Source organism: Oncorhynchus gorbuscha, linkage group LG21, assembly GCF_021184085.1.
Source record: "Oncorhynchus gorbuscha isolate QuinsamMale2020 ecotype Even-year linkage group LG21, OgorEven_v1.0, whole genome shotgun sequence".
Classification (NCBI taxonomy): Eukaryota; Metazoa; Chordata; class Actinopteri; order Salmoniformes; family Salmonidae; genus Oncorhynchus; species Oncorhynchus gorbuscha.
Window position 1 is genome coordinate 24,084,989 of NC_060193.1, and position 25,825 is coordinate 24,110,813.

The 25,825-nt window shown below is 43.7% G+C and overlaps 1 protein-coding gene across 2 annotated transcripts in view; it reads right to left on the reverse strand.

Annotated features, from left to right (window-relative positions):
* The window catches only part of LOC124007982 (inactive ubiquitin carboxyl-terminal hydrolase 53-like), a 65,614-nt gene that overhangs the window by 14,211 nt on the left and 25,578 nt on the right, over nucleotides 1–25,825 (reverse strand). For both annotated transcript variants that reach the window (XM_046318896.1, XM_046318897.1), the window contains exons 5-12: nucleotides 25,113–25,223; nucleotides 24,532–24,614; nucleotides 24,298–24,382; nucleotides 23,875–24,021; nucleotides 14,602–14,751; nucleotides 10,439–10,607; nucleotides 8,190–8,354; nucleotides 6,993–7,139 (exon numbers count right to left, since the gene is read on the reverse strand). In XM_046318896.1, the coding sequence (XP_046174852.1) occupies nucleotides 6,993–7,139; nucleotides 8,190–8,354; nucleotides 10,439–10,607; nucleotides 14,602–14,751; nucleotides 23,875–24,021; nucleotides 24,298–24,382; nucleotides 24,532–24,614; nucleotides 25,113–25,223 (1,057 nt within the window). The remainder of the gene's footprint in view (nucleotides 1–6,992; nucleotides 7,140–8,189; nucleotides 8,355–10,438; nucleotides 10,608–14,601; nucleotides 14,752–23,874; nucleotides 24,022–24,297; nucleotides 24,383–24,531; nucleotides 24,615–25,112; nucleotides 25,224–25,825) is intronic.

Genomic DNA, 25,825 nt, shown 5'->3' on the forward strand with positions numbered 1-25,825 from the left:
TCAAGATAAAAAATAAACATGTTTAGCGACATTACGCCAAGGCTTGACGGAAAAGATGCAAACAAAACCCCATCAAGTAATCTGAGGCCAAAGTAGGGTGGTAGGAGAGAAGTGGGTGGTTTAATGGTCCAAATAACCATTTCTGGTTGAAGTCACTAGGAAAAAGTCACTTTTTTTGCAGGGCTAATTCTGATTCCAACATTGCACTCGAGCTGGCATAGTATCCAAACTGTCGCCTGCAATGCCAAATGCCAGTAGATTGTGACACGTTGCCAAGTGCAGCAACTGACTTTCAATGCCATTCCAACCCACATGGGGTTTGCCAAGGAAGACAGCAGGGGCGTAGTGTGGGATGTGAACAATGGGGTCGTGGTGAAGTTTACTGTAGGGACATAGAGTACCAGTCAAAAGTTTGGACACACTTACTCATTCAATGGGTTTTCTTTATTTTTACTATTTTCTACATTGTAGAATAGTGAACAGGTCAAAAAATGAAAATGTAATATTTGAGATTCTTCAAAGTAGCCACCCTTTGCCATGATGATAGCTTTGCACACTCTTGGCATTCTTTCAACCAGCTTCATGAGGTAGTCACCTGGAATGCATTTCAATGAACAGGAATACGTTGTAAAAAGTAAATTATTTGGAATTTCTTTCCTTAATGCGTTTGAGCCATTCAGTTGTGTTGTGACATGGTAGGGGTAGAATACAGCCCTATTTGGGAAAAGGCCAAGTCCATATTTTGGCAATAACAGCTCAAACAAGTAAAAAGAAATGACAGTCCACCGTGAAGCATGGAGGTGGTGTGATGGTGCTTTGCTGGTGATACTGTCAGCGATTTATTTAGAATTCAAGGCACACTTAACTAGCATGGCTACCACAGCATTCTGCAGCGATACGCCATCCCACCTGGTTTGCACTTAGTGGGACTATCATTTGTTTTTCAACAGGACAATGACCCAACACAGCTGCAGGCTGTGTAAGGGCTATTTGACCAAGAAGGAGAGTGATGGTTTAGTGAGATGGCGCCCGAAGAGGATGGCTGACATTTTACATGCCTGTAACCAATTGTGCTATTTTGATAATTTTTTTGCAACTTATTTTTTAAACTTATTTTGTACATAATGTTGCTGCTACTGTCTCTTATGACCGAAAATAACTTCTGAACTGGGATTACTCACCACGAACTGGAAGAAGCTTTTTCCTTTAACAAGTCCGACGAGAAAGATATACTGCTCTCCCGCGAACAGGTCCAGATTAATTTTCGTGAAGAAAAGACGGAGGAAAAGAGGACGCAGATCAGGCTGCCTTTTGAGAATCCGTAGGCGAGCGAGTAAACTCCCACTTCTACTTGCTAACATGCAATCATTGGAAAATAAAATTGATGATCTAAGATTATCCTACCAACGGGACATTAAAAACTGTAATATCTTAGGTTTCACCGAGTCGTGGATGAGCAACGGCATGGACAACATAGAGCTGGAGGGATTTTCAATGCACCGGCAGAACAGAGAAGCTACGTCTGGCAAGACGAGGGGTGGGGGTGTGTGTCTTTTTGTCAATAACAGCTGGTGCGTGATGTCTAAAATTAAAGAAGTCTCGAGGTATTGCATCTTATGATAAGCTGTAGACCACACTATCTACCAAGAGAGTTCTCATCTATATTAAGACCACACTCAACTAACTCTGTAAGGCCATAAGCAAACAAGAAAAACGCTCACCCAGAAGCGGCGCTCCTAGTGGCCGGAGACTTTAACGCAGACAAACTTAAATCAGTTTTGCTAAATTTTTACCAGCATGTCACGTGCAACCAGAGGAGGAAAAAAAAGAAGATATTATATATATATATTTAAAAAACTCTAGATCACCTTTACTCCACACACAAAGATGCATATAAAAGCTCTCCCCCACCCTCCATTTGGAAAATCTGACAATTATTATATTCTCCGGACTCCTGCTTACAAGCAAAAACTAAAGCAGGAAGTACCAGTGACTCGCTCAATATGAAAGTGGTCAAGATGACGAGGATGCTACGCTAGTTTTGCTAGCACAGACTGGAATATGTTCCGGGATTTATTCAATGGCATTGAGCAGTATTCCACCTCAGTCATCGGCTTCATCAATAAGTGCATCATCGAATTCATCCTCACAGTGACCGTACGTACATATCCCAACCAGAAGCCATGCATTACAGGCAACATCTGCATCGAGTTAAAGGCTAGAGCTGCCGCCTTCAAAGAGCAGGACACTAATCCGGACACCTATAAGAAATCCCGCTATGCCCTCAGACGAACCATCAAACAAGGAAAGCATCAATAAAGGATCAAGATTGACGCGTGTCGGATGTGGCAGGGCTTGAAAACTATTATGGACTACAAAGGGAAACACAGATGCAAGCTGCTCAGTGACGCGAGTCTACCAGACAAGCTAAATGCCTTTTATGCTCACTTCGAGGCAAGCAACACTGAAGCATGCACGAGAGCACCAGCTGTTCTGGATGACTGTGTGATAACGCTGTCGGTAGCCAAGGGGAGCAAGACCTTAAAACAGGTCAACATTCACAAAGCGGTGGGGCCAGATCGATTACCAGGACGTGTACTCAAAGCATACGCGGACCAAGTGCAAGTATCTTCACGGACATTTTTCAACCTCTCCCCGACGGAGTCTGTAATACCTGCATGTTTCAAGCAGGCCACCATAGTCCCTGTGCCCAAGGAAGCGAAGGTAACCAACCTGCCTAAATGATTACCGCCCAGTAGCACTCACGTCGGTAGCCATGAAGTACTTTGAAAGGCTGGTCATGGCTCCATCAACAGCATCCTACCGGATACACTAGACCCACTTCAATTCGCATACCACCCCAACAGATCCACAGATGACGCAATCTTAATCACCCTCCACACTACCCTTTCCCACCTGGACAAAAGGAATACCTATGTGAGAATGCTGTTCATTGACTACAGCTCAGTGTTCAACACCATAGTGCCCACAAAGCCCATCACTAAGCTAAGGATCCTGGGACTAAACTCCTACCTCTGCAACGGGATCCTGTACTTCCAGACGGGCTGCCCTCAGGTGGTAAGGGTAGGCAGCAACACGTCTGCCACACTGATCCTCAACACTGGGGTCCCTCAGGGGTGTGTACTTAGTTCCCTCCTGTACTCCCTGTTCACCCACGTCTGTGTGGCCAAACACGACTCCAACAACGTTACGTCATTACGTTTGCTGACGACAGTGGTCGGCCTGATCACCGGCAACGATGAGACAGCCTATAGGGAGGTCAGAGAACTGGCAGTGTGGTGCAAGGACAACAACCTCTCCCTCAATGTGAACAAGATAAAAGGAGCTGATCGTGGACTACAGGAAAAGGCAAGCCAAACTGGCCCCCATTAACATCAATGAGGCTGTAGTGGAGCGGGTCAAGAGTTTCAAGTTCCTTGGTGTCCACATCACCAACAATATATCATGGTCCAAAAACACCAAGACAGTCATGAAGAGGGCACGACAACACCTTTCCCCCCTCAGGAGACAGAAAAGATTTGGTATGGTTCCCCAGATCTTCAACAAGTTATACAGCAACACCATCGAGAGCATCCTGATCGGTTGCATCACCGCCTGGTATGGCAAGTGCTCGGCATCTGACCGTAAGGCACTACAGAGGGTAGTGCTAAGGCCTAGTACATCACTGGGGCCAAGCTTCTTGCAATCCAGGACCTATATAATAGGCGGTGTCAGAGGAAGGCCCGTAAAATTATCAGAGACTCACCCAAGTCATAGAATGTTCTCTGTTACCGCAAGCGGTAACGGAGCGCCATGTCTAGGACCAAAAAGATGCTTAACAGCTTCTACCCCCAAGCCATAAGACTGCTGAACAACTAATCAAATGGCCACCGGACCATTATATTGACCCCCCCTCCATTTGTTTTGTACACTGCTGCTACTCGCTGTTTATTATCTCTGCATAGTCACTTCACCCCTACCAACATGTACAAATGACCTCTAACCTGTACCCCCGCACACTGACTTGGTACTGGTACCCCCTATATATAGCCTCGTTATTGTGATACTTTTAATAATTTTTTACTTTAGTTTATTTGGGAAATATAATAATCTTAACTCTTCTTGAACTGCATTGTTGGTTAAGGGCTTGTAAGTAAGCATTTCACGGTAAGGTCTACACTTGAAATATTCGGCACATGTGAGAAATAAAGTTTGATTTGATGGAGTACTGCATTAGATGACCTGGCCTACACAATCACCTGACCTCAACCCAATTAAGATGGTTTGGGATGAGTTGGACCGCAGAGTGAAGGAAAAGCAGCCAACAAGTGCTCAGCATATTTGGAAACTCCGTCAAGACTGTTGGAAAACCATTCCAGGTGAAGCTGGTTGAGAGAATGCCAAGAGTGTGCAAAGCTGACATCAAGGCAAAAGGTGGCTACTTTGAAGAATCTCAAATATAAAATAGATTTTGATTTGTTTAAAACTTTTTGGGTTACTACATGATTCCATGTGTTATTTTATAGGTTTGATGTCTTTACTATTATTCTACAATGTAGAAAATAGTAAAAATAAAGAAAAACCCTTGAATGAGTAGGTGTGTCCAAACTTTTGACTGGTACTGTACGTCTGTAGACAAGAGGAAGGTGTAAATAATGGACGCCGGGAGGCCGTATGTGTCTCTGTGGTGTAGCAGTAGGGGAAGTGACCTAACGTTGTGACGTCTGTGAAGATATTATTGATGAATGGTGTGTGTGTGTGTGTGTATTCCCTGCTGGCTGTCCATGACTCCTTGAACTGATGAGTCTGTGGCCTGGAGATGTGCATGATTGAGAGGACAAAGTGTTTGTATGCGTGTGTGGTTGTCTTTCAAGGACACTGAGTCATACCCGCCACTTTCGAAAGATATGACCGGGGGGCACACGCACACACAAGCTCGATATTTCTATACTGGATGACACTTGTACCCTCGCTGTATCCACAACTAGCAGAGCATGAAGCTACTGTACATACAGTACTACCTCTATCAAATTTGATTTCGCTTGGGAATATAAAAATAAAATCTAAATAGAAACAATTGACTAGCACTTTTTAATGGAAGAGGATGAAACATTTTTAAGCCCTAAAACCATTACAGGGGACAAAAAGTGTTTGTACCACAAAACAAGGTGTGCAGTATGCAATAGCCCCTGGTATAATTGGTGTAATCGTGGACCAGCTGGGTCCATGTAACACATTTTGGGCCACATATGTCAAATGAGAAAAAGAGACACTGTTAAAGCTTTACTTGTCAAAAATATGCTCTTCTAATTATCGTCCAACTCTATTAACTGATGGAGCGCTTGAATAAAGAGTAATAGGAGATGCACTAAGGGACCAGTATTTAACATTTGGGTGATTTTGACTAACAACTGGCCTTCTCATGATTCCAATGGCTCTGTTGGACGGAGCATTGTTCTTTCAAAATCAGGGTTGTGGGTTTGATTACCCCCCAACCCCCATACACACACGTCTGGGTGTATGTTTTATAACTGGAAATCCCTTTGGGTAGAAGTGTCTCCTAAATCACCATAATAATATTCATCAATAACATGACAAGGTGTGTGATCTAGGATTGAGGCCTGCACTGAGTCTCAGGTGTACAGAGAAAGTTATGAGGGGTTATATTCCACAGCGCCTTAGATGTAACCTCTCCTGAGAGATAGAGTCGCTACAGAGATGGATTCTGCTGACGGGGCGTGCGAGAGTTAAACCACCTCGAACATAACTGTTCACATGGCGTGTGTGTGAGACTTGTGTGAGTGTGTGTGCGCCTGTGAGTGGATTTGTGTAAGAGTTTCTGTTAGCTGTGTGTGGTGTGTGGTGTGTGTGTGTGTGCATGTGTGTGTGTGTGTGTGTGTGTGTGTGTGTGTGTGTGTGTGTGTGTGTGTGTGTGTGTGTGTGTGTGTGTGTGTGTGTGTGTGTGTGTGTGTGTGTGTGTGTGTGTGTGTGTGTGTGTGTGTGTGTGTGTGTGTGTGTGTGTGGACAGATGGTTTAACTATGGCTGTGATGAAAACACAGCACATTTGTCTTTTAGGGTTGGAAGCTAAAAATCAACACAGTTACACTATGCTAGAGGAAAACTGGGTAATGTGTTCTGGTAACACTAACTCCTATATTTCCTACATAGTGCACTACATTTGACCAAAAACCTGTGTTCATAAATATTGCACTATATCGAGAACAGGGTGCCATTTATGATGAAGCCAATGCCATTTATGATGAAGCCATTGACATCAACACTTCCTATCTGACCCGAATGCTAACTTTCTTATTTTAAGCGTCTCTTTTTCCAAGTATGTCCAGTAGCTTTGAGGTCAGCTTTTTAGTGGAGCACTAGCCTGTTCACAAGCAGCACTAGAGATGGATGTATTTCACTTACATCAACTATAGTGTCACTTCCAGTCTCGCCATTCATCACAGGCATGACGCTAGCATCTGTTAGCTTGGTGCATTCAATCACAAAGGGATGTGAGCCTGGTGCTAACAGGGACGCTTGTGGTTGCATGGTGGATTTGGGGGCTAGTTCATTTTCAGTTCCTAGCACCTTGCCCCTAGTTTCTACCCCTTTGGTGTTCAGAGACATTAAATGACAGGATAGGTGAGAGAAATATGACAGAGGGTTAGAGACTAAAATTTGCGGGGGGTGATGAGGGCAGGCTTGAACAGATGTCAGAATTCTAATCCTTATCCTGACACAATGCTCCCAAACCACCCTGTCTGATTGATTATGTAAGGGCCAGTACAGTGAAATGCTAGTCGTTTGTGTTGGTCAGGTGATTTGATGTTATGCATGTTGATAATGTTGGGTTGCATGTGCATTGTGTACACCGTTGTGTCAAGGGTTATCATATCTTAATTGTATTTCTGTGTGTGTGTGTGCGTGTGCGTGTGCGTGTGCGTGTGCGTGTGCGTGTGCGAGAGAGAGAGAGAGCCTGTGCGTAGTTCCACACCTCTGTAGTGGGCATCCCGTCTCCTCCTCTCCATCTTGTCCTGGTCTCTCCTGGTGGGGTGCATCCCCCGGACTTCCACTGCCTTCTGGGCCACTTCTCTGGATATGTCCTTCAGACGGCTCTTAGGATCACTGGTGCCCAGTGTCACTGCAAGACGGGGAGAAAGAAACATTATGTAACACATTCCATTTCAGTCCTTTTGAGAAACTGATACAGAGAGACTTAAATTCCAATGGACAATACAAGGGGCAGAAACACAGCAAAAAGAATGTGTAGCAAGTCAAACACGCAAGTGGGAACTTTATTTCTCCTTCTAAAGCCAAATACAAGAGAGACAAAACTACAGTAACGTAGGCCACCCCAACTCCCTCTCCATCTTCCACACCCTCAATCCCTCCTCTTCCCCACTCCCCTCTATACCGACTAGACCCCTGGACGCATTGAACAGTGCGGAGTGTGTAAAGGAGGGAGAGTGGGGGGAACTTTAGGGCAGACCAATGTGCTAATGTAAACGGCGGGCTTGTATGTTGGGTGAGGGGAAATGCACTGAGGTGGAACCCGTGGAGCTGCGGAAACCATTTCCTTCTCCTTCCGAGTGTGATCTCTCGCCATGTCGGAGAAAGTCAGAGACGACGGAGAGAACTAGAACTATGCACTGCGGTCATTTCAGACCCACCCTCTTTAGCACAAAGAATGTGCTAGAACAGGTTCTCTGTGAATATGAGCTATGATCACTCCCACCTCTCCAAGATATAGGCCTCCAATTGAATTCATGATAAGATAATTTGGTCTTACACATTGCACATTGTAGTCACTACATTGCCTGAATTAAGTGTTGTGAGGACAATTCATCGCTTTTCCCACAAGGTACTTGACTGCTATTGTTGTCAGTCATTCAGAGTGGATTTGCTGTTCTCAAAAGCCCTGAGCTACTGGTAACATTTTCCATTGCTGGGGGATAGAAAACAGTCAAAACACATTGTACAGTTGAGCTGCTGGCTTTAAGCAGGGAGTAACAACAAAGGGGGACCAAAACAAGGGCAGACATTACGCCATGCTCCACAATAACAAAGGAATGTGCAATAATAACTAAGGCTGAATCGCCAATGGCACCCCATTTCCTATATTGTGCTCTTCTTTCGACCAGAGCCTGTATGTAAAAATACCCCTCTCTCTCCCACCCCCCAACCGTCGTACCTGGTCCTCGGCCCCCGCTAGTCTGGCCGCTGCCCCTGGTAAAGGTGGAACTATGGATAGATGGGCTCTGGCTCTTCTGTTTCAAGCCGCCAAGGCCCAGCAGGGCATTCAGGTTCTCCCTGGTCAGGTCCAGCTTCTTGGGGCCTGGAACTGTAGACTCAGGCGCTGGGCAGTCGGAAAGGAGAAGAGGATGAGAAAAATCAGGGTTGGGATCAATTTTATCAATCCCAAAAAGCAATTCTTAGGTATTTTGTAATGCAGTGCCATTAGCTTTTCAGTAAATTCCCCAAATATCCCCAATAATTAAAAATAAATATAAAAAAGTGGAGCGCTACCCAGTTAACAAAATGTGTGATAACTGAAATTGATGACAATTAAAAATTAAAATGGTCGCTCTTTCTTCTTAAGCTCGTCTGTTGCCTCTGAAGGCAACATGGCAACGTGACGACCTGAGGCGAGGCCAGCTCAGCGAGTTAGAGGGAGGATCATTAACGGGGATAAATCCCACCCCAAACATATCCAAATGTTTTTAATCCCCACAAAGAAATGTTCAGCTGTTGTCATCAACAACTTCCTGCCATTGCCAACAGCAATGAGTATTATGGTTGAGGTTGACGTCAGAAATAAGTAAATCATACGAAAAAAGAAGTGGGCACCCGAGTGGCGCCACGATCTAAGGCACTGCATCTCAGTGCTAGAGGCGTCGCTACATACACCCTGGTTCGAATCCAGGCTGTAACACAACCGGCCGTGATTGGGAGTCCCATAGGGTGGCGCACAATTGGCCCGCGTTTTGCAGATGTAGGCAGGCATTGTAAATAAGAATTTGTTCTTAACAGACTTGCCTAGTTAAATAAAAGGTTAACCATTTTTTTACTAAATAAAAAAAGGCCTTCGGCTCAGGAACTTTCGTTGTTCGGTTTCAAATCAAGTATTGATCGGTTGGAACACCGTTAGCTAGTACACTTAAACATCCAACTAGAATTGCTGAATTCCGACAGCTATCCCAAGATTCACAGCTTTTCCAGAAATCCCAGTGGAATATTCCTGTAATCAGGATGCAATAGGCAGGACATTTTGCAAGTGATGGCACACAAAGTGATGGCACACAAACTTGTTTTAAAGTGCAGCACGTATTTGTAGAGTTATAGTCACTTCGGTTAATAGGGGCGGCAGTGTAGCCTAGTGGTTATAGCGTTGGACTAGTAACTAGTAACATGAAGGTTGCAAGTTCAAACCCCCGAGCTGACAAGGTAATGCAATGCCATTAGCCCCTGAACAGGCAGTTAACAGGCAGTTAACCCACTGTTCCTAGGCTGTCATTGAAAATAAGAATTTGTTCTTAACTGACTTGCCTAGTTAAATAAAGGTAAAATAAAATAAATAGCACGCCTTTTCTGGTCACCCACAGTCTAGACACTTGACATGAATGTCTTGAAAAGACACCAAAATTGCGTCCCCAATTGACCCCATCACTTTTATGTCCACACTGCAACGTGTACTGTAGCGCAACTTTTGTTTTTATGATTCTCACTCAGACTGAATGTGGCGGGGCTGACACTTAATAAAAAGCTATTCATGTGCATCTGGCAGGGGGCTCACGGTTTGACCAAAATATTTCAAGGAAGTTCTGGTCAAAACTTTTAAGAACCACTGCTCTGTGGCAGTGGCAGTCATTTGGTTAAGTATGCATTTCAACACACGCCGTCAAAAAAGAAAGTTAACCACAGTCACACCATTGGCAACACTTGCTGACATTACTTCCAAATGGCTGGTGCTGCAGAACTCTACTCTTAGAAGAACGTATTGGCTGCGAATTTACTGCATGACTTAAATATAGCACCCACTTGTTAAGCATGAATTAAAATAAACGAATGTTTTATAAACGTGGTATGTGGTTCCTTGGAATTGGTACAGATGAAGCTGAGGAACGGTGGTTTAACCAATTTGGAAAGGGGGACCGTTTTAATCTGGTCTCCAAAAGACCTAGACCAAGAACAAATTTTGGTCTCAAGTTGTCTCAAGTCAAAGATCATTAGATAGACTGCATCTGCATCGCAAAAGCACATCTTGGTTTTGACTTGGCATTCTGGAAAAAAAACATTTTCTGCATGATTTTGAATTGTAAATTGAAAGCAGTTATTCCCCTCAACGTGCTGGAATGTTCCCATAACTCTAGGGTTAGTTGTGTAGTTCTTCCCATAAAAGGAACGAAAAGAGAATGTCCCTTTGTCCGATGTCTTGTATACCTTGGACGTCTCCGTTGACGGGGGTCTTGTAGCGGGAATGATCACAGTTCTGGCGCGAGGCGTCGTCTACGGAGATGGCGCTGCCGTCTGGGTTGGAGTAGAATAGGAGGAGGGGCTGGAAGTGGCCTTTGATGCATTTGGTGGCCACGTCTTTCCACCGGGTCCCAATCTAGGATAGAGAAGATGAGATATAGAGGTCAATATTGTGTGTGTGTGTGTGTGTGTGTGTGTGTGTGTGTGTGTGTGTGTGTGTGTGTGTGTGTGTGTGTGTGTGTGTGTGTGTGTGTGTGTGTGTGTGTGTGTGTGTGTGTGTGTGTGTGTGTGTGTACCACACACATACACAAACTGGCATTTTCCCAATGTGACGAGAAGTCACCTTTGTCTTACTGGCAGCAACCAGTTTCCTCATCTCATTACCCTGAGAGGTCTTTTCAGAAGATGTGTTCTTTAGTAAAAATATACATTACTACTTTTGAAGCTCCTGTATTTGATGAGCACCAGTTGCCAAAATCTACATTTAAAGAAGGTCCCCAAACCCTAGCTCTGATCTGTGTACACCTTTCAGAAAACACTGACTCGTTCAAAATGGTTGACACAATACTCCGCTGCAAGTAATGTCGAATGCATTGTTAAAAATGAGACCATGCTGGTCATTTATGAACATTTGAACATCTTGGCCACGTTCTGTTATAATCTCCACCCGGCACAGCCAGAAGAGGACTGCCCACCCCACATATGCTCTCTCTAATTCTCTCTTTCTTTCTCTCTCTCGGAGGACCTGAGCCCTAGGACCGTGCCCCAGGACTACCTGACATGATGGCTCCTTGCTGTCCCCAGTCCACCTGACTGTGCTGCTGCTCCAGTTTCAACTGTTCTGCCTTATTATTATTTGACCATGCTGGTCATTTATGAACATTTGAACATCTTGGTCATGTTCTGTTATAATCTCTACCCGGCACAGCCAGAAGAGGACTGGCCACCCCACATAGCCCGGTTCCTCTCTAGGTTTCTTCCTAGGTTTTGGCCTTTCTAGGGAGTTTTTCCTAGCCACCGTGCTTTTACACCTGCATTGTTTGCTGTTTGGGGTTTTAGGCTGGGTTTCTGTACAGCACTTTGAGATATCAGCTGATGTACGAAGGGCTATATAAATACATTTGATTTGATTTGATTTGACGTATGGATAGTGGACAAACAAAAACCTTGGAGGGATGATTTTGACACAATGCTTTCTGTGGCGTTCTTTGTACCGCTACCCCAAAACATGCACTGACCATAAACCAGAAGAAGCACAATTGGATCCAAGCTTATTGCAAACTGTTCAGAGATTAATTTTACTTTTCTAATTCCACACAAAAAAACTCTGATTGGCCAAGGAGGCATTGTTGTACAATGCAAATGCTCATTTTCCCTTTGTCCTGGATTTTAAGTGAAAAATATGCACTGAAGCGGAGTCTCACAATCACATTAGCTGAGCTGGGCTAGGTGTGTGCCTCGCTAAAAAATGCCACAGAGGCAGACTGGAGGCTAACAGATGCTAGTGTGCTCCCTAATTAACCAAATGAACGAAGGGGGAGAGAGAAGCAGAAGGTAAGACACAGTGAAAGAGGAAGTGAGAGAACAAGAAAGGAAAGCAAAATGAGGGAAAAGAAAAAAGGATGGAGAAACAAAGGTTGGAAGAGGTTGCTTTGAGTTGGCATTTTGATGGTGAACACTTATCTTTGCCCGGGACAAAACATACAAAAAATATATATATAGGAGAAACACCGAACCACTACTGCAACAACACATTTTTTTTTAAAGAATGAATGACAAGAATGATAGTCAACAAAACACAACCTGTAAAATATAAATACAGTGGAAGTTTTAAAAGCTATCCATAAACTGTAGGGCATGTCTGCTCGTTACTTGGTGTGAGGCAGTGAGAGAATGAGGAGCAATACAGCAGGTATATGGAGTGTTATTTAGCTGGCTAAGAGTGCTGTACTGTAGCAGTCCGTCCCAGTAGGGACAAAGTGCACACACTGCATAAGCTGCTGATGGATTGACTCGGAGCCAGCCAGCCCCTGCACCGCAGTCCAGTCAAATGCACTGGACACACACACACCGTGCCGTTCATTAGCACACTCACTTATGCATGCGCACACACAAAGTCATGCGCACGCAAAAGTCCAATTTCAACCACGAGTCATTTCAATATATCCAAAAAGTCCACTAAACAGTATATCTCAACTGTGGATGACTGATGACACAATTAACTGCTTTAATAGTTTCCATTGGGAAACCCTAGTACACTACTACTGTACAGGTGCTGCTGCTGTGTGTGTGTGCGTACACTTTTGTGTGTGAACTTGTGAAAGCGTGTGTGTACATCTCTCCCCCGCACAAAAATAGTTATTAAAAGTAACACCCTTGCCTTTCTTACTAGCTCTGACTTTGTTCATAGCTACTTTGAGGAAAAATGTACTAACTACGACTGATGCATGGTTATCTCACCTAGCGATCTTAAGACGAATGCACTATTTGTAAGTCACTCTGGACTGCTAAACAACTACAATGATGGGGAAAAAAGGTGTCCCACTGGGCACAGATGTCAGTTCAACGTCTAGTTTTGATTTACACTGAACAAAAATATAACCGCAAATTTACACTGAACAAAAACGTATGTAAAGTGTTGGTCCCATGTTTCATGAACTGAAATAAAAAGAACCCAGAAATGTTCCATATGCACAAAAATTTTGTTTTTCTAAAATTTTGTGCACAAATTTGTTTACATCCCTGATGGTGAGCATTTCTCCTTTGCCAAGATAATCCATCCACCTGACAGGTGTGCCATATCAAGAAGTTGATTAAACAGCATGATCATTACACAGGTGCATCTTGTGCTGTGGACAATTAAAGGCCACTACTTTTGTGACACAACACAATGCAGATAATTTAATGTTAATTTCTCTACCATAAGTCCCTTCCAACGTCGTCTTTGAGAATTTGGCAGTATGTCCAACCGGCCTCACAACCACAGACAACGTATATGGCCTTGTGTGGGCAAGCGGTTTGCTGAAATCAACGTTGTGAACAGAGTGCCCCATGGTGGTGATGGGGTTATGGTATGGGCAGGCATAAGCTACGGACAACGAACAATTGATTTTATTGATGGCAATTTTAATGCACAAAAATACCGTAATGAGGTCCTAAGGCCCATTGTGAGGCCCATTTTTTTAAAGGTATCTGTGACCAACAGATGTATATTGGCGTCGGCTAATGGGATACTAATAAATAAATACAAAAATCTGTATTACCAGTCATGTGAAATCCATAGATTAAGGCCTAATCAATTTATTTCAATTGACTGATTTCCTCATACGAACTGTAAACAGTCAAATCAATGAAATTGGTGCATGTTGGGTTTATATTTTTGTTCAGTATACATTTGGTTGAGTTTGATGAAAACAAAGAAGAAATACCCTTACGTTGATTACTTTTTCCAACACCAATTAGTTTTCCATGTTGATTCAACGTTATCGCCTTGATTTTTGGGGGGTTGATTCAACCAGATTTTGCCCAGTGGGTGTGTGTGTGAGCGAGCCTCCTTGAGTTCATGCGTGTATGTGTGTGTGCTTGCTTGTGTACGTGTCTGTGTGGGTGGTAGTGATTATAGCAGACTTTTCAACCCCGGGGGTGGGGAAGGGCGGTCGATGGGGCCCTTAGACGATAAAGACTGTGGTGATGGAGATAAGAGGTGGAGCGGGGCGCTCCTTGCTCTCTCTTAAAACTGCCTGCTTTTATCGGTTCAGACAAGTACATTTATGCACTGCGCATTGAGTTGCTGCCTGGGGACAGTTTAGCTCCCTGTTGACTGCAGGTAGCCTATAGGATCTAAATCAGTTCATGGAAACCGTTCCATTGATATCAGATTGTGTTTATATATTATTTAAATAGTCAAAGAACTATTCAAGCCAGTTACCAATGTAACATTACTTTAGTTAGTCTTGCCATAAAACGTATGCGCACGCTAGTGCATGTGTGTGTGTGGTCCGAGCTTCATATTGCACCACAGCAAAATACTCGGAGGCTATGAGGGCATTGGGTGAGGTATGTGTGTGTGTTTGCTTACTTGCTTGATGAGTGTGTATTTTGGTGTTCAAGACGCATCAGCGAGCTCTCACCTCTTTGACGGTGGCGTCGTCGAAGAAGACCCATTTGGCGGATTTGGTGTGGAAGGCAAAGGCACAGTAGTGGCGGCTGGAGTAACAAATCATCCCCACCAAGAGCAACTCTCCCTTTTTTGCGTGCTCGTCTGTCACCCGGTAGAAGAGCTGCGGACACATACACACATTTCAATTACTTTATTTGGATCAAATGAGATAGAAATGACCAAAATACACAAAAACAATCCCATGCTGTCCACGAGTAACGTTGCCTGATGACTTATGTTAGCTGCCCGAACTAATGCCTAGCCTTTAGTTCAATGGACCAACACAGTCTTGCATTATGCAGCAGACCCGGGTTCGAACATTCTTAGTCACATTTTCTGCCCTTTGGCCAAAACTATCATGTTAGCATTTGGACAGCATAATTGCCCTTCAACTTGGACTGTTGGACTCGTTTGCATTGTACATTTCCACAAATCGAGCAGTTTCCATCAAGCTAGTTCAGGCAATTATCAGTGTAACCACAGCCTCCCACCAGTTTGAAAAGACCACTAGATGAAGAGTTTGAAATAACCCGTATTTCCTGAATGGCCAGTTCTCTTTGGCTATGGCAGACAATGAATTCCTATGAAAGGGGAGGTTTTCTCCGACATCCAGCACAGTCACATGAACAGTACAAGTATGAATCAAGACCTTTGTGGTACTTGGTGGGGCTTCTGCTAGACTAATCCAGTTCTGGAATGCACTCAAAACAAGGAGAGGGGCAAAGAGGAATCTGTGCCTGTAGTCTAAGGGGGCTGTTGTGTAATACGTTGGGCCTGTTCTGTGAGAGTTTGGCCTAGGTTTGACACAGGTCTCACAGAAGCTCATTCTGTGCCTGTAGTCTTCAAGGGAGGTGAAGTTGCGCAATATGTTGGGCCTGGCCTATAAGAGTTTGTTCTAAATTTGTAGTAGGTTTAACCGAAGCTCATTCCGTTTCTGAAAAAAACAAACATCTTGAAGGAACAGGAAGTGTCAGCCAGAGTAGAGTGTTACAAATTAAACCTACTGCATGCCCACGCCAAGGACACTCTGTACTCCAACACAGTCCCAAACTCACACATGTACAGAAAACACGCTCCACATCTTCCACACACGCCATGTTCTCTTACACATACCACACACACACACACGCACAACCTTTCTCTGACTCGCTCTCTCACACACAAACACTGTGCCGTTCCATCGTGGCACGAAGGAAGCGTTGACGCGAGCTGGCCCGTGCAGCAGAGGCTTTTTGATCTGCGACGTGGGCCAACTGGGCATCACACCGCACACTGCTTACGCAACTCTCAGACTTACAGAGGGATAAAGACCCACTTTATTTCCCACATATGCTCCACGGCACCAAAATAAACAGACCCCAACAAAATCTGGGCAAAGAATGGTAGCTGTGGAGGCTCCAAAAAACCCACAATACACACAAAAACACAAGACAGAAAACAAATTGAGTAAAACCAGAATTAAGTGATTCCATACATATTCCAAAACAAATTCACAACAGTGTATTGTTTTTGTTGTTTTTCCTATTCACATAATTTTGGAGCGGAGGCAGACATTTTGTTTTGATGCAATCAGTGCCTTGGCCAATTTAATCAGACTACTTGACTAATCTGTTTTAGTACGGGCTGACAGTCGAAGATTATTGTGATTCTTGGAATAAGACATTTTTTAATCTCATGTGAAGGTTTTTGGCCATGTCAAACTTTCTTCACAGGTATTTGGCTTGTCCTCCATCAGAGATCTTTTTGTGAGAAATTGCACTGGTCACTCAAAACATTTTTAAAAGTATTTATAAAGTATAAATAGCCCACACTTTAGATGAGGCCATATAAAAATACGTAACTAATGACTATATTTATATTTACACTAGAACAACCAACACAAAGAAAAAAAGAGTGTAGACCTCCACAAGTCTGGTTCATCCTTGGGAGCAATTTCCAAACGCCTGAAGGTACAACGTTCATCTGTACAAACAATAGTACGCAAGTATAAACACCATGGGACCACACAGCCATTATACCGCTCAGGAAGGAGACGCGTTCTGTCTCCTAGAGATCGACGGACTTTGGTGCGAAAAATGCAAATCAATCCCAGAACAACAGCAAAGAACCTTGTAAAGATGCTGGAGGAAACAGGTACAAAAGTACCTATATGCACAGTAAAATTATTCCTATATCGACATAACCTGAAAGGCCGCTCAGCAAGGAAGAAGCCATTGCTCCAAAAACACCATTAAAAAGTCAGACTGCGGTTTGCAACAGCATATGGGGACAAAGAACATACTTTTTGGAGAAATGTCCTCTAGTCTGATGAAACAAAAATAAAACCATAATGGCCATAATGACCATCGTTATGTTTGGAGGAAAAAGTGGAAGGCTTTGCAAGCCAAAGAACACCATCCCAACCATGAAGCATGGGGGTGGCAGCATCATGTTGTGGGGGTGCTTTGCTGCAGGAGGGACTGGTGCACTTTCCAAAATAGATGGCATCATGAGGAAGGAAAATGGATATATTGAAGCAACATCTGAAGACATCAGTCAGGAAGTTAAAGCTTGGTCACAAAATGGGTCCAAATGGACAATGATCCCAAGCATACTTCCAAAGGTGTGGCAAAATGGCTTACGGACAACAAAATAAAGGTATTGGAGTGGCCATCATAAAGCCCTGACCTCAATCCTATAGAAAATTTGTTGGCAGAACTGAAAAATAGTGTGCGAGCAAGGAGACTTACAAACCTGACTCAGTTACAGCAGCTTTGTCAGGAGGAATGGGCCAAACTTCACCCAACTTATTGTGGGAAGCTTGTGGAAGGCTACCCGAAACATTTGACCCAAGTTAAACAATTTAAAGGCAATACTACCAAATGCTAATTGAGTGCATGTAACCTTCTGACCCACTGGGAAGAAATAAAAGCTGAAATAAATTATTCCCTCTAATATTATTCTGACATTTCACATTCATAAAATAAAGTGGTGATCCTAACTGACCTAAAACAGGGAATTTCTACTAGGATTAAATGTCAGGAATTGTGAACAACTGAGTTTAAATGCATTTGGCTAAAGTGTATGTAAACTTCAACTGTAAGTGTTGATATGACAGGGGTCAAAAATAGTCTAATGTCAGTTATTGGGACAAATTATTTGTGGCCTCGCTCGTGCTTCACGCCCTTTGCTATGAAGTCTCTAAATAAGATCTGGTGCAAACAATTACCTTCAGAAATCACATTATTTAACTAATTAAGTCCACCTGTGTGCAATCTAAGTGTCATATGATCTCAGTCATATATATATATATATACACATATATGCAAATACACACACACACACACACACACACACACACACACACACACACACACACACACACACACACACACACACACACACACACACACACACACACACACACACACACACACACACACACACACACACACACACACACACACACACACACTGCGCAAAAGAATAAAGGGAACACTTAAACAACACGATGTAACTCCAAGTCAATCACACTTCTGTGAAATCAAACTGTCCACTTAGGAAGCAACACTTTCACATGCTGTTGTGCAAATGGAATAGACAACAGGTGGAAATTATAGGCAATTAGCAAGACCCCCCAATAAAGGATTGGTTCTGCAGGTGGTGACCACAGACCACTTCTCAGTTCCTATGCTTCCTGGCTGATGTTTTGGTCACTTTTGAATGCTGACGATGCTTTCACTCTAGTGGTAGCATGAGACGGAGTCTACAACCCACACAAGTGGCTCAGGTAGTGCAGCTCATCCAGGATAGCACATCAATGCGAGCTGTGGCAAGAAGATTTGCTGTGTCTGTCAGCGTAGTGTCCAGAGCATGGAGGCGCTACCACGAGACAGGCCAGTACATCAGCAGACGTGAAGGTGGCCGTAGGAGGGCAACAACCCAGCAGCAGGACCGCTACCTCCGCGTTTGTGCAAGGAGGAGCAGGAGGAGCACTGCGAGAGCCCTGCAAAATGACCTCCAGCAGGCCACAAATGTGCATGTGTCTGCTCAAACGGTCAGAAACAGACTCCATGAGGGTGGTATGAGGGCCCGACGTCCACAGGTGGGGGTTGTGCTTACAGCCCAACACCGTGCAGGACGTTTGGCATTTGCAAGAGAACACCAAGATTGGCAAATTCACCACTGGCGCCCTGTGCTCTTCACAGATGAAAGCAGGTTCACACTGAGCACATGTGAGTCTGTGCCCGCCAGAGGTAGCCAGACTGCCATTAGGTACCGAGATGAGATCCTCAGACCCCTTGTGAGACCATATGCTGGTGCGGTTGGCCCTGGGTTCCTCCTAATGCAAGACAATGCTAGACCTCATGTGGCTGGAGTGTGTCAACAGTTCCTGCAAGAGGAAGGCATTGATGCTATGGACTGGCCCGCCCGTTCCCCAGACCTGAATCCAATTGAGCACATCTGGGACATCATGTCTCGCTCCATCCACCAACGCCACGTTGCACCACAGACTGTCCAGGAGTTGGCGGCTGCTTTAGTCCAGGTCTGGGAGGAGATCCCTCAGGAGACCATCCGCCACCTCATCAGGAGCATGCCCAGGCATTGTAGGGAGGTCATACAGGCACGTGGAGGCCTGTAAATTATCAATGGAAATCAAATGTATGTGTGATTTTGTTTTCAGCACATTCAACTATGTAAAGAAAAAGTATTTAATAAGAATATTTAATTCATTCAGATCTAGGATGTGTTATTTTAGTGTTCCCTTTCTTTATTTTTTGCAATACACACACACACACACACACACACACACACACACACACACACACACACACACACACACACACACACACACACACACACACACACACACACACACACACACACACACACACACACACACACACACACACACACACACACACCTGTTCTGAAATGCCAGAGTCTGCAACACCACTAAGCAAGGGGCACCACCAAGCAAGGGACACCATGAAGATCAAGGAGCTCTCCAAACAGGCCAAGGACAATGTTGTTGAAGTGGAGTTCAGGGTTAGGCCATAAAAAAACAAACTTTGAACATCCCACGATGTACCATTAAAAAACTGAAAGGATATGGCACCACAACAAACCTGCCAACAGAGGGCCGCCCACCAAAACTAACAGACCAGGCAAGGAGGGTATTAATCAGAGGCAACAAAGAGGCCAAAGATAACCCTGAAGGAGCTGCAAAGCTCCACAGCGGAGATTGGAGTATCTGTTCATGGGACCACTTTAAGCCGTACACTCCACAGAGCTAGGCTTTACGGAAGAGTGGTACACGGGTCAGATGAGACTAAAATTGGGCTTTTTGGCCATCAAAGGAAATGCTAATTCTGCCACAAACCCAACACCTCTCATCACCCCAAGAACACTATCCACTCAGTAAAGCATGGTGGTGGCAGCATCATGCTGTGGGGATGTTTTTCCCAACGGCAGGTACTGAGAAACTGATCAGAATTGAAGGAATGATGGATGGCACTAAATACAGGGAAATTCTTAAGGGAAACCGGTATCAGCCTTCCAGAGATTTGAGACTGGGACGGAGGTTCACCTTCCAGCAGGACAATGACACCAAGCATACTACTGAAGCAACGAGTGGTTTAAGGGGAAATATTTAAATGTCTTCTAATGGCCTTGTCAAAGCCCAGACCGCAATCCAATTGAGAATCTGTGGTACGACTTACCAGCGGAATACCAGCGGAACCCATCCAACTTGAAGGAGCTGGAGCAGATTTGCCTTGAAGAATCCCAGTGGCTAGCTGTGCCAAGTTTATAAAGAGACTTCCAGCTGTAATTGCTGCAAAAGATGGCTCTACAAAGTATTGACTTTGGGTAGGGTGAATAGTTATGCACGCTCATGTTCTGTTTTTTTTTGGTCTTATTTCTTGTTTGTTTCACAAAAAAAAATATTTTACATCTTCAAAGTGGTAGGCATGTTGTGCAAATCAAAATGATTACAACCCCCCCAAAAAATATCAATTTGGCAACAAAATAGGAAAAATGACAAGGGGGTGAATACTTTCACAAGCCATTGTAACAGTCAGCGCAAATCTTCCTCACTTTCACTTGATTGCAACACTTCCCACAAATAAGTTGCTTGCAGGAGCTGCAGTTGAAACAGGTGTTGTAGGTTCTGTTCCGAGTGCATCTGCCCACCATGCAATTTCTCCTCCCCGGGAGCTGTGCGCAATTTGGCTCGGGCAATGGCTCCCGTTGAATCTTTGCTGCTACCTTGGCCCGAAATGTCGCTCCCGTAGCCCGTGTGCCAGACTGATGATGAAGTCTTTCCTGCTCATGATGTTCATGCACAGCTTGAACAACACGTGTGATGATAGCAGCTATGTCAAGCATGTTGTAGAACACAGCAACAGGCCAGCGGCGAGTTCCTCCTTTCACCTAGCACAGCTGTGCCATCTAACCCGAAACATTATCCGGAACTCGCTCACCTGCTGCCCGATATGGATCCTTTCTCAGATATGGAAAGCTATTCAGCATGAATCAGAATAATAATCATCAGAATGTCATGAACCATTTCATCACTGCCATCAGAGTCGTTTTCATTCAGATCTTGTAGCAACGCTAACGCAGCATGTGCCTCCATTCTTCTTGGTCTTACCATTGTAATTGAGGCACACTCTCACTGTGTAGCCTACTCCAAGTAGGAGTAGAGTAAATTGATAAAACCGCTTGAATGCCAGTGGATTGATATAGGGTACACCGTTTTCAGATTATAATTACAATACATCAATAGAATGGCCCGCCTCATTCTTCATTCACAATTGGTGATTAGGCCTTCACAATTATGCATAGTTGTTTCTCCTCGCTCATCAACTCACCCATTTTTCCCAATCATACTATACTTCATATATTTAATCTGCTGTTATATGTGTGAAACTAGTTTCGGTATAGGCTAGGTTCTGTTGAGGCAATTATCAGGATTATTATTAACCGAGCACGGCACATGCAGCTATCAGAGGAGCAGGAACCGGCTGATGGAAAACCAATCCAAAAATTACATTCCTTCCTAAAAATGGGTTATAACTACACCATAACACTATAACTAATTTTTCAGTTTTTGATTTGTTAAAAAAAGTTTTAAATATTCAATAAATGTTGTTCCACTTCATGATTGTTTCCCACTTGTTGTTGATTCTTCACAAAAAAATACATTTTTACATCTTCATGTTTGAAGCCTGAAATGTGGCAAAAGGTCGCAAAGTTCAAGGGGGCCGAATACTTTCGCAAGGCACTGTAACTGCCTTAATTTCGCTGGACCAATGCTGCATTTTTTAATAGGGATCAATAATAAATACAAATACAGTGTGTTATATAGACTTATTCAGGAAAAGACAAGGACGAGGGGGACAGGACTTTAAAAATGGCAGAGTATATAAACATTTACATTTATTTTGAGTCATTCTGATGCTCTCTGCCTTGCTAGTTTTAAATGTACACTGAGTATATCAAACACCTTCCTAATGTTGAGTTGCACCGCCCCCCTTTTCCCTCAGAACAGCCTCAATTAGTCGGGGCATGGACAAGGTGTCAAAGGCGTTCCACAGGAATGCTGGCCCATGTTGACGCCAATGCTTTCCACAGTTGTGTCAAGTTGGCTGGATGTCCTTTGGGTGGTGGACCATTCTTGATACTGTTGAGCGTGAAAAACCCAGCAGCGTTGCAGTTCTTGACACAAACCGATGCGCCTGGCACCTACTACCATGCCCTGTTCAAAGGTACTTTCACCATTGGAATGGAACACATCCACAATCCATGTCTCAAGGCTTAAAAATCCTTCTTTAACCTGTCTCCCCCCTTCATCTACCCTGATTGAAGTGGATTAACTAGAGACATCAATAAGGGATCATAGCTTTAACCTGGATTCATCTGGTCAGTCTGTCATGGAAAGAGCTGGTGTTATTAATGTTTTGTATACTCAGTGTACACAATCACAAAGAAATCCATTCATATTCCATTTAGGAAGGTCATGAAAATATGATACAAAGCTATTTATTTAAAAATAACAGAATAGCATGCTTTGAGTTGTATTATCTGTGCTTAGAAGCCAAGGCTATGGCTGTGCCATGCCAATCTATGGCTGTGCCATGCCAATGATATCAATTTGTTCATTTAGCAGACATCCCAGGCCCTGCCATAGTCAATAAACATTTTACAGTAAAAATATGGAATATATATATAATAATGGAATATAACAGAAGAAAATGAAGGATTATTTTCCAAAAACCAGTTACCTACTCACATGAGGAATGCACGGCGCCACAGTTATTCTTGGAAAAAGTTACATTTTGAAACAGAGACCATCCGCGGAATTTGTACAGTTGTTTGGCATGAATCGGTTCATTAGAAACCTTGGAATCTGCTCTTTCTGATGAGGTATAGCAATCATAATGTCTGGCCTGCATGGACTCTATAGGATGATATGGAAGAAGTGTTAATTGGTACTCTCAAGTACAGGTCATCAGTCCCTTCATTCTCGAATTTGACAATCGATAATATTGTCACCCATCAGACTATTGTCAATTTAATCTTGTCTTTAGGCAAAATGTGTTATTTTTTATGCAAAATTATTTGAAATGTAGTTAGATGTAGAGTGGAAGGGCCAGCTTGGTAGGCAAGACTATCACTTCTGGATCAATCAATACATTTGACTGATTATATTTGAACATAATAAATGCATTCATTTGGCAAATTATTATGGATTATTTATACAATTGAAATATCATCGTCAGAAAGGCCATCAGGGCCATTCTAGTAGGTATGGAATTCCAGTGCTCTGAGTGTTAAATGGAGCAATGAATGGAGTAATGAATAATACATTAATAAACTATTTACTAATCCATTTTAAATGCTTGGTTACATGGAGTTATTATAAAGCGCTACCCAACTTTACATACACTGAGAGTCCAAAACATTAAGGACACCTGCTCTTTGCATGACCTAGACTGACAAGGTGAATCCAGGTGAAAGCTATGCTCATTTATTGATGCCACCTGTTAAATCCACTTCAATCAGCGTAGATGAAGGGGAGGAGATAGGTTAAAGAAGGATATTTAAGCCTTGAGACAATTGAAGAGCCTTTGAACGGGGTATGGTAGTAGGTGTACTTTCATTGAACGAAACAAGAGTAGACCGACTGACATAGCGCTACCCTACTGAACGGAGCTTCGTAGTAATGTGCGTTTTGTCCCTGCTGGCTTGCTGTCCTTACCCCAGAAAGGTTGAGGTGTGGCCCCAGCGAGCGAATTACGTCCTCTGTGAGGTCTGACTGGTCCGAGTCCCACACGAAACCGATGGTGACGATCTCTGGAGAGTTCATGAGGACGCGGCGGATCTTGATCCTCTGGCCACAATTACTCTGATGACAGAGAGAGGGAAGAGACTTAACTAGGGGAGCAGAGCTAACTAACCAGCTTAACAAACTAAACTAAGCAACGTAACTAGCCAACTAACTAAGTAACAAGAACCATAAATACAATTTCACAGTTGATCTTATTTCTGTTGTCTTGCTAGTGATTTTCCGAATTTCCCCTTCTTAGTAGCTGTTTAGTGTGATGAGATGAAGGTACATCCTGACATGAATTTTCCATTGAAATGCATGACTTTCTTAATGCTTGATGGGGCAGCCACTTACCGGACAGTTACGGGAATCCCCGATGGTACTGGCCGCTTGCAGCAGCTCTCCAAATGACTCATCCCGCCTCTGATACACCTGTTGACTGAGAATGAAAGAGAGTGTGAGACAAGGAAAGAAAAGTAGAGAGAGAGACAAAGCTAGAAAGCACAAAAGTCACTCAGTAACCCTACGAGGAACATAGAGAAATGTGTTCTGTGTGACATCAGTTTGAAAACAATAAGCATGGCTTACCAGAGGGCAGTGGTGGAGACATAATGCACTAGCTCAGTGAAGGGCAGGGGGTCAGAGGATGCCCCACAGCTACGGCAGACAGACTGCAGAGGAGAGGGCAACAGGAACATAATACAGACACATGGCCGTTAGCTAGGCGCCGCTTAGCCACTGCCAAGCACTAATTATCAAGTCAGCGTGTCATTTCGCGTGGGGTAGTAGTTTGGGGATGGTTATGGGGAAATTACTACTGTGGGCTGTTTGTGAAAACTGTGATGGGAGAGAGTGGAGTGTTTGTCAGAGTTGAGAGGAAAAGTGGCGGGTGGGTTGTGGTTTGTGTCCGGTCTTCTGACTTAATCTATTGCCCCCTTAACTTTGGGCCTTGAGGTCCAAAGCATTGCTGGTTTTCAGCTTCGGGGAGAAGTTTCCACTAGTTACAAATCTATTCATAAACTACGAAGAAGAAAATAAAACCTGCAGTACATGTAACCTCAAGGGTCAGATATGAGTTCCTCTGATCTATCATGTATTGCAGACCATGTTGTTTTTTACCCATCAAAGCAACCTTCCAGCTAGAGAGCTGCCAGATGTGGTTCTCTAACCTGTTCATAGAGTGTCATGGCAAACTTCTGGTGTGTGATGCAGGACTTGGAGGTGCAGGCATCTGTCTCCTCAGGCACAATATGCAGGTGGATCCTCTCCAGAATGTTCTCCTGTGAGAATATAGTATGCCGATAAGAAATGAGAATACACACACTGAGTATACCAAACATTAGGAACACCTACCTTGTATTGAGTTGCACCCCCTCCCCTCAGAACAGCACACATTAGTCGGGGCATGGATTCTAAGTCAAAGGCGTTCAACAGGAATGCTGGTCCAAGTTGACTTCAATGCTTCCCACAGTTGTGTCAAGTTGTCTGGATGTCCTTTTGGTGGTGGACCATCGTTGATACACACAGGAAATTGTTGAGTGCGAAAAACCCAGCAGCGTTGTAGCTCTTGAAACAAACCGGTATGCCTGGTATCTAGAACCATACCTTGTTCAAAGGCACTTAAATAATGTATCTTGCTTAATCATCCTCTGAATGGCACACATACACAATCCATGTCTCAATTGTCTCAAGGCTTAAAAATCCTTCTTAACCTGTCTCCTGCCCTTCATCTACACTAACAAGTGACATTAATAAGGGATCATAGACTGACCAGGTTGAAGCTATGTTCTTAATGTTTTGCATACTCCGTGTATAGGGCATAGTAATCTCGGTTCACCCAGAACTAAAATATTGCGTAATTTGACCAGATGCTTGATTAGGT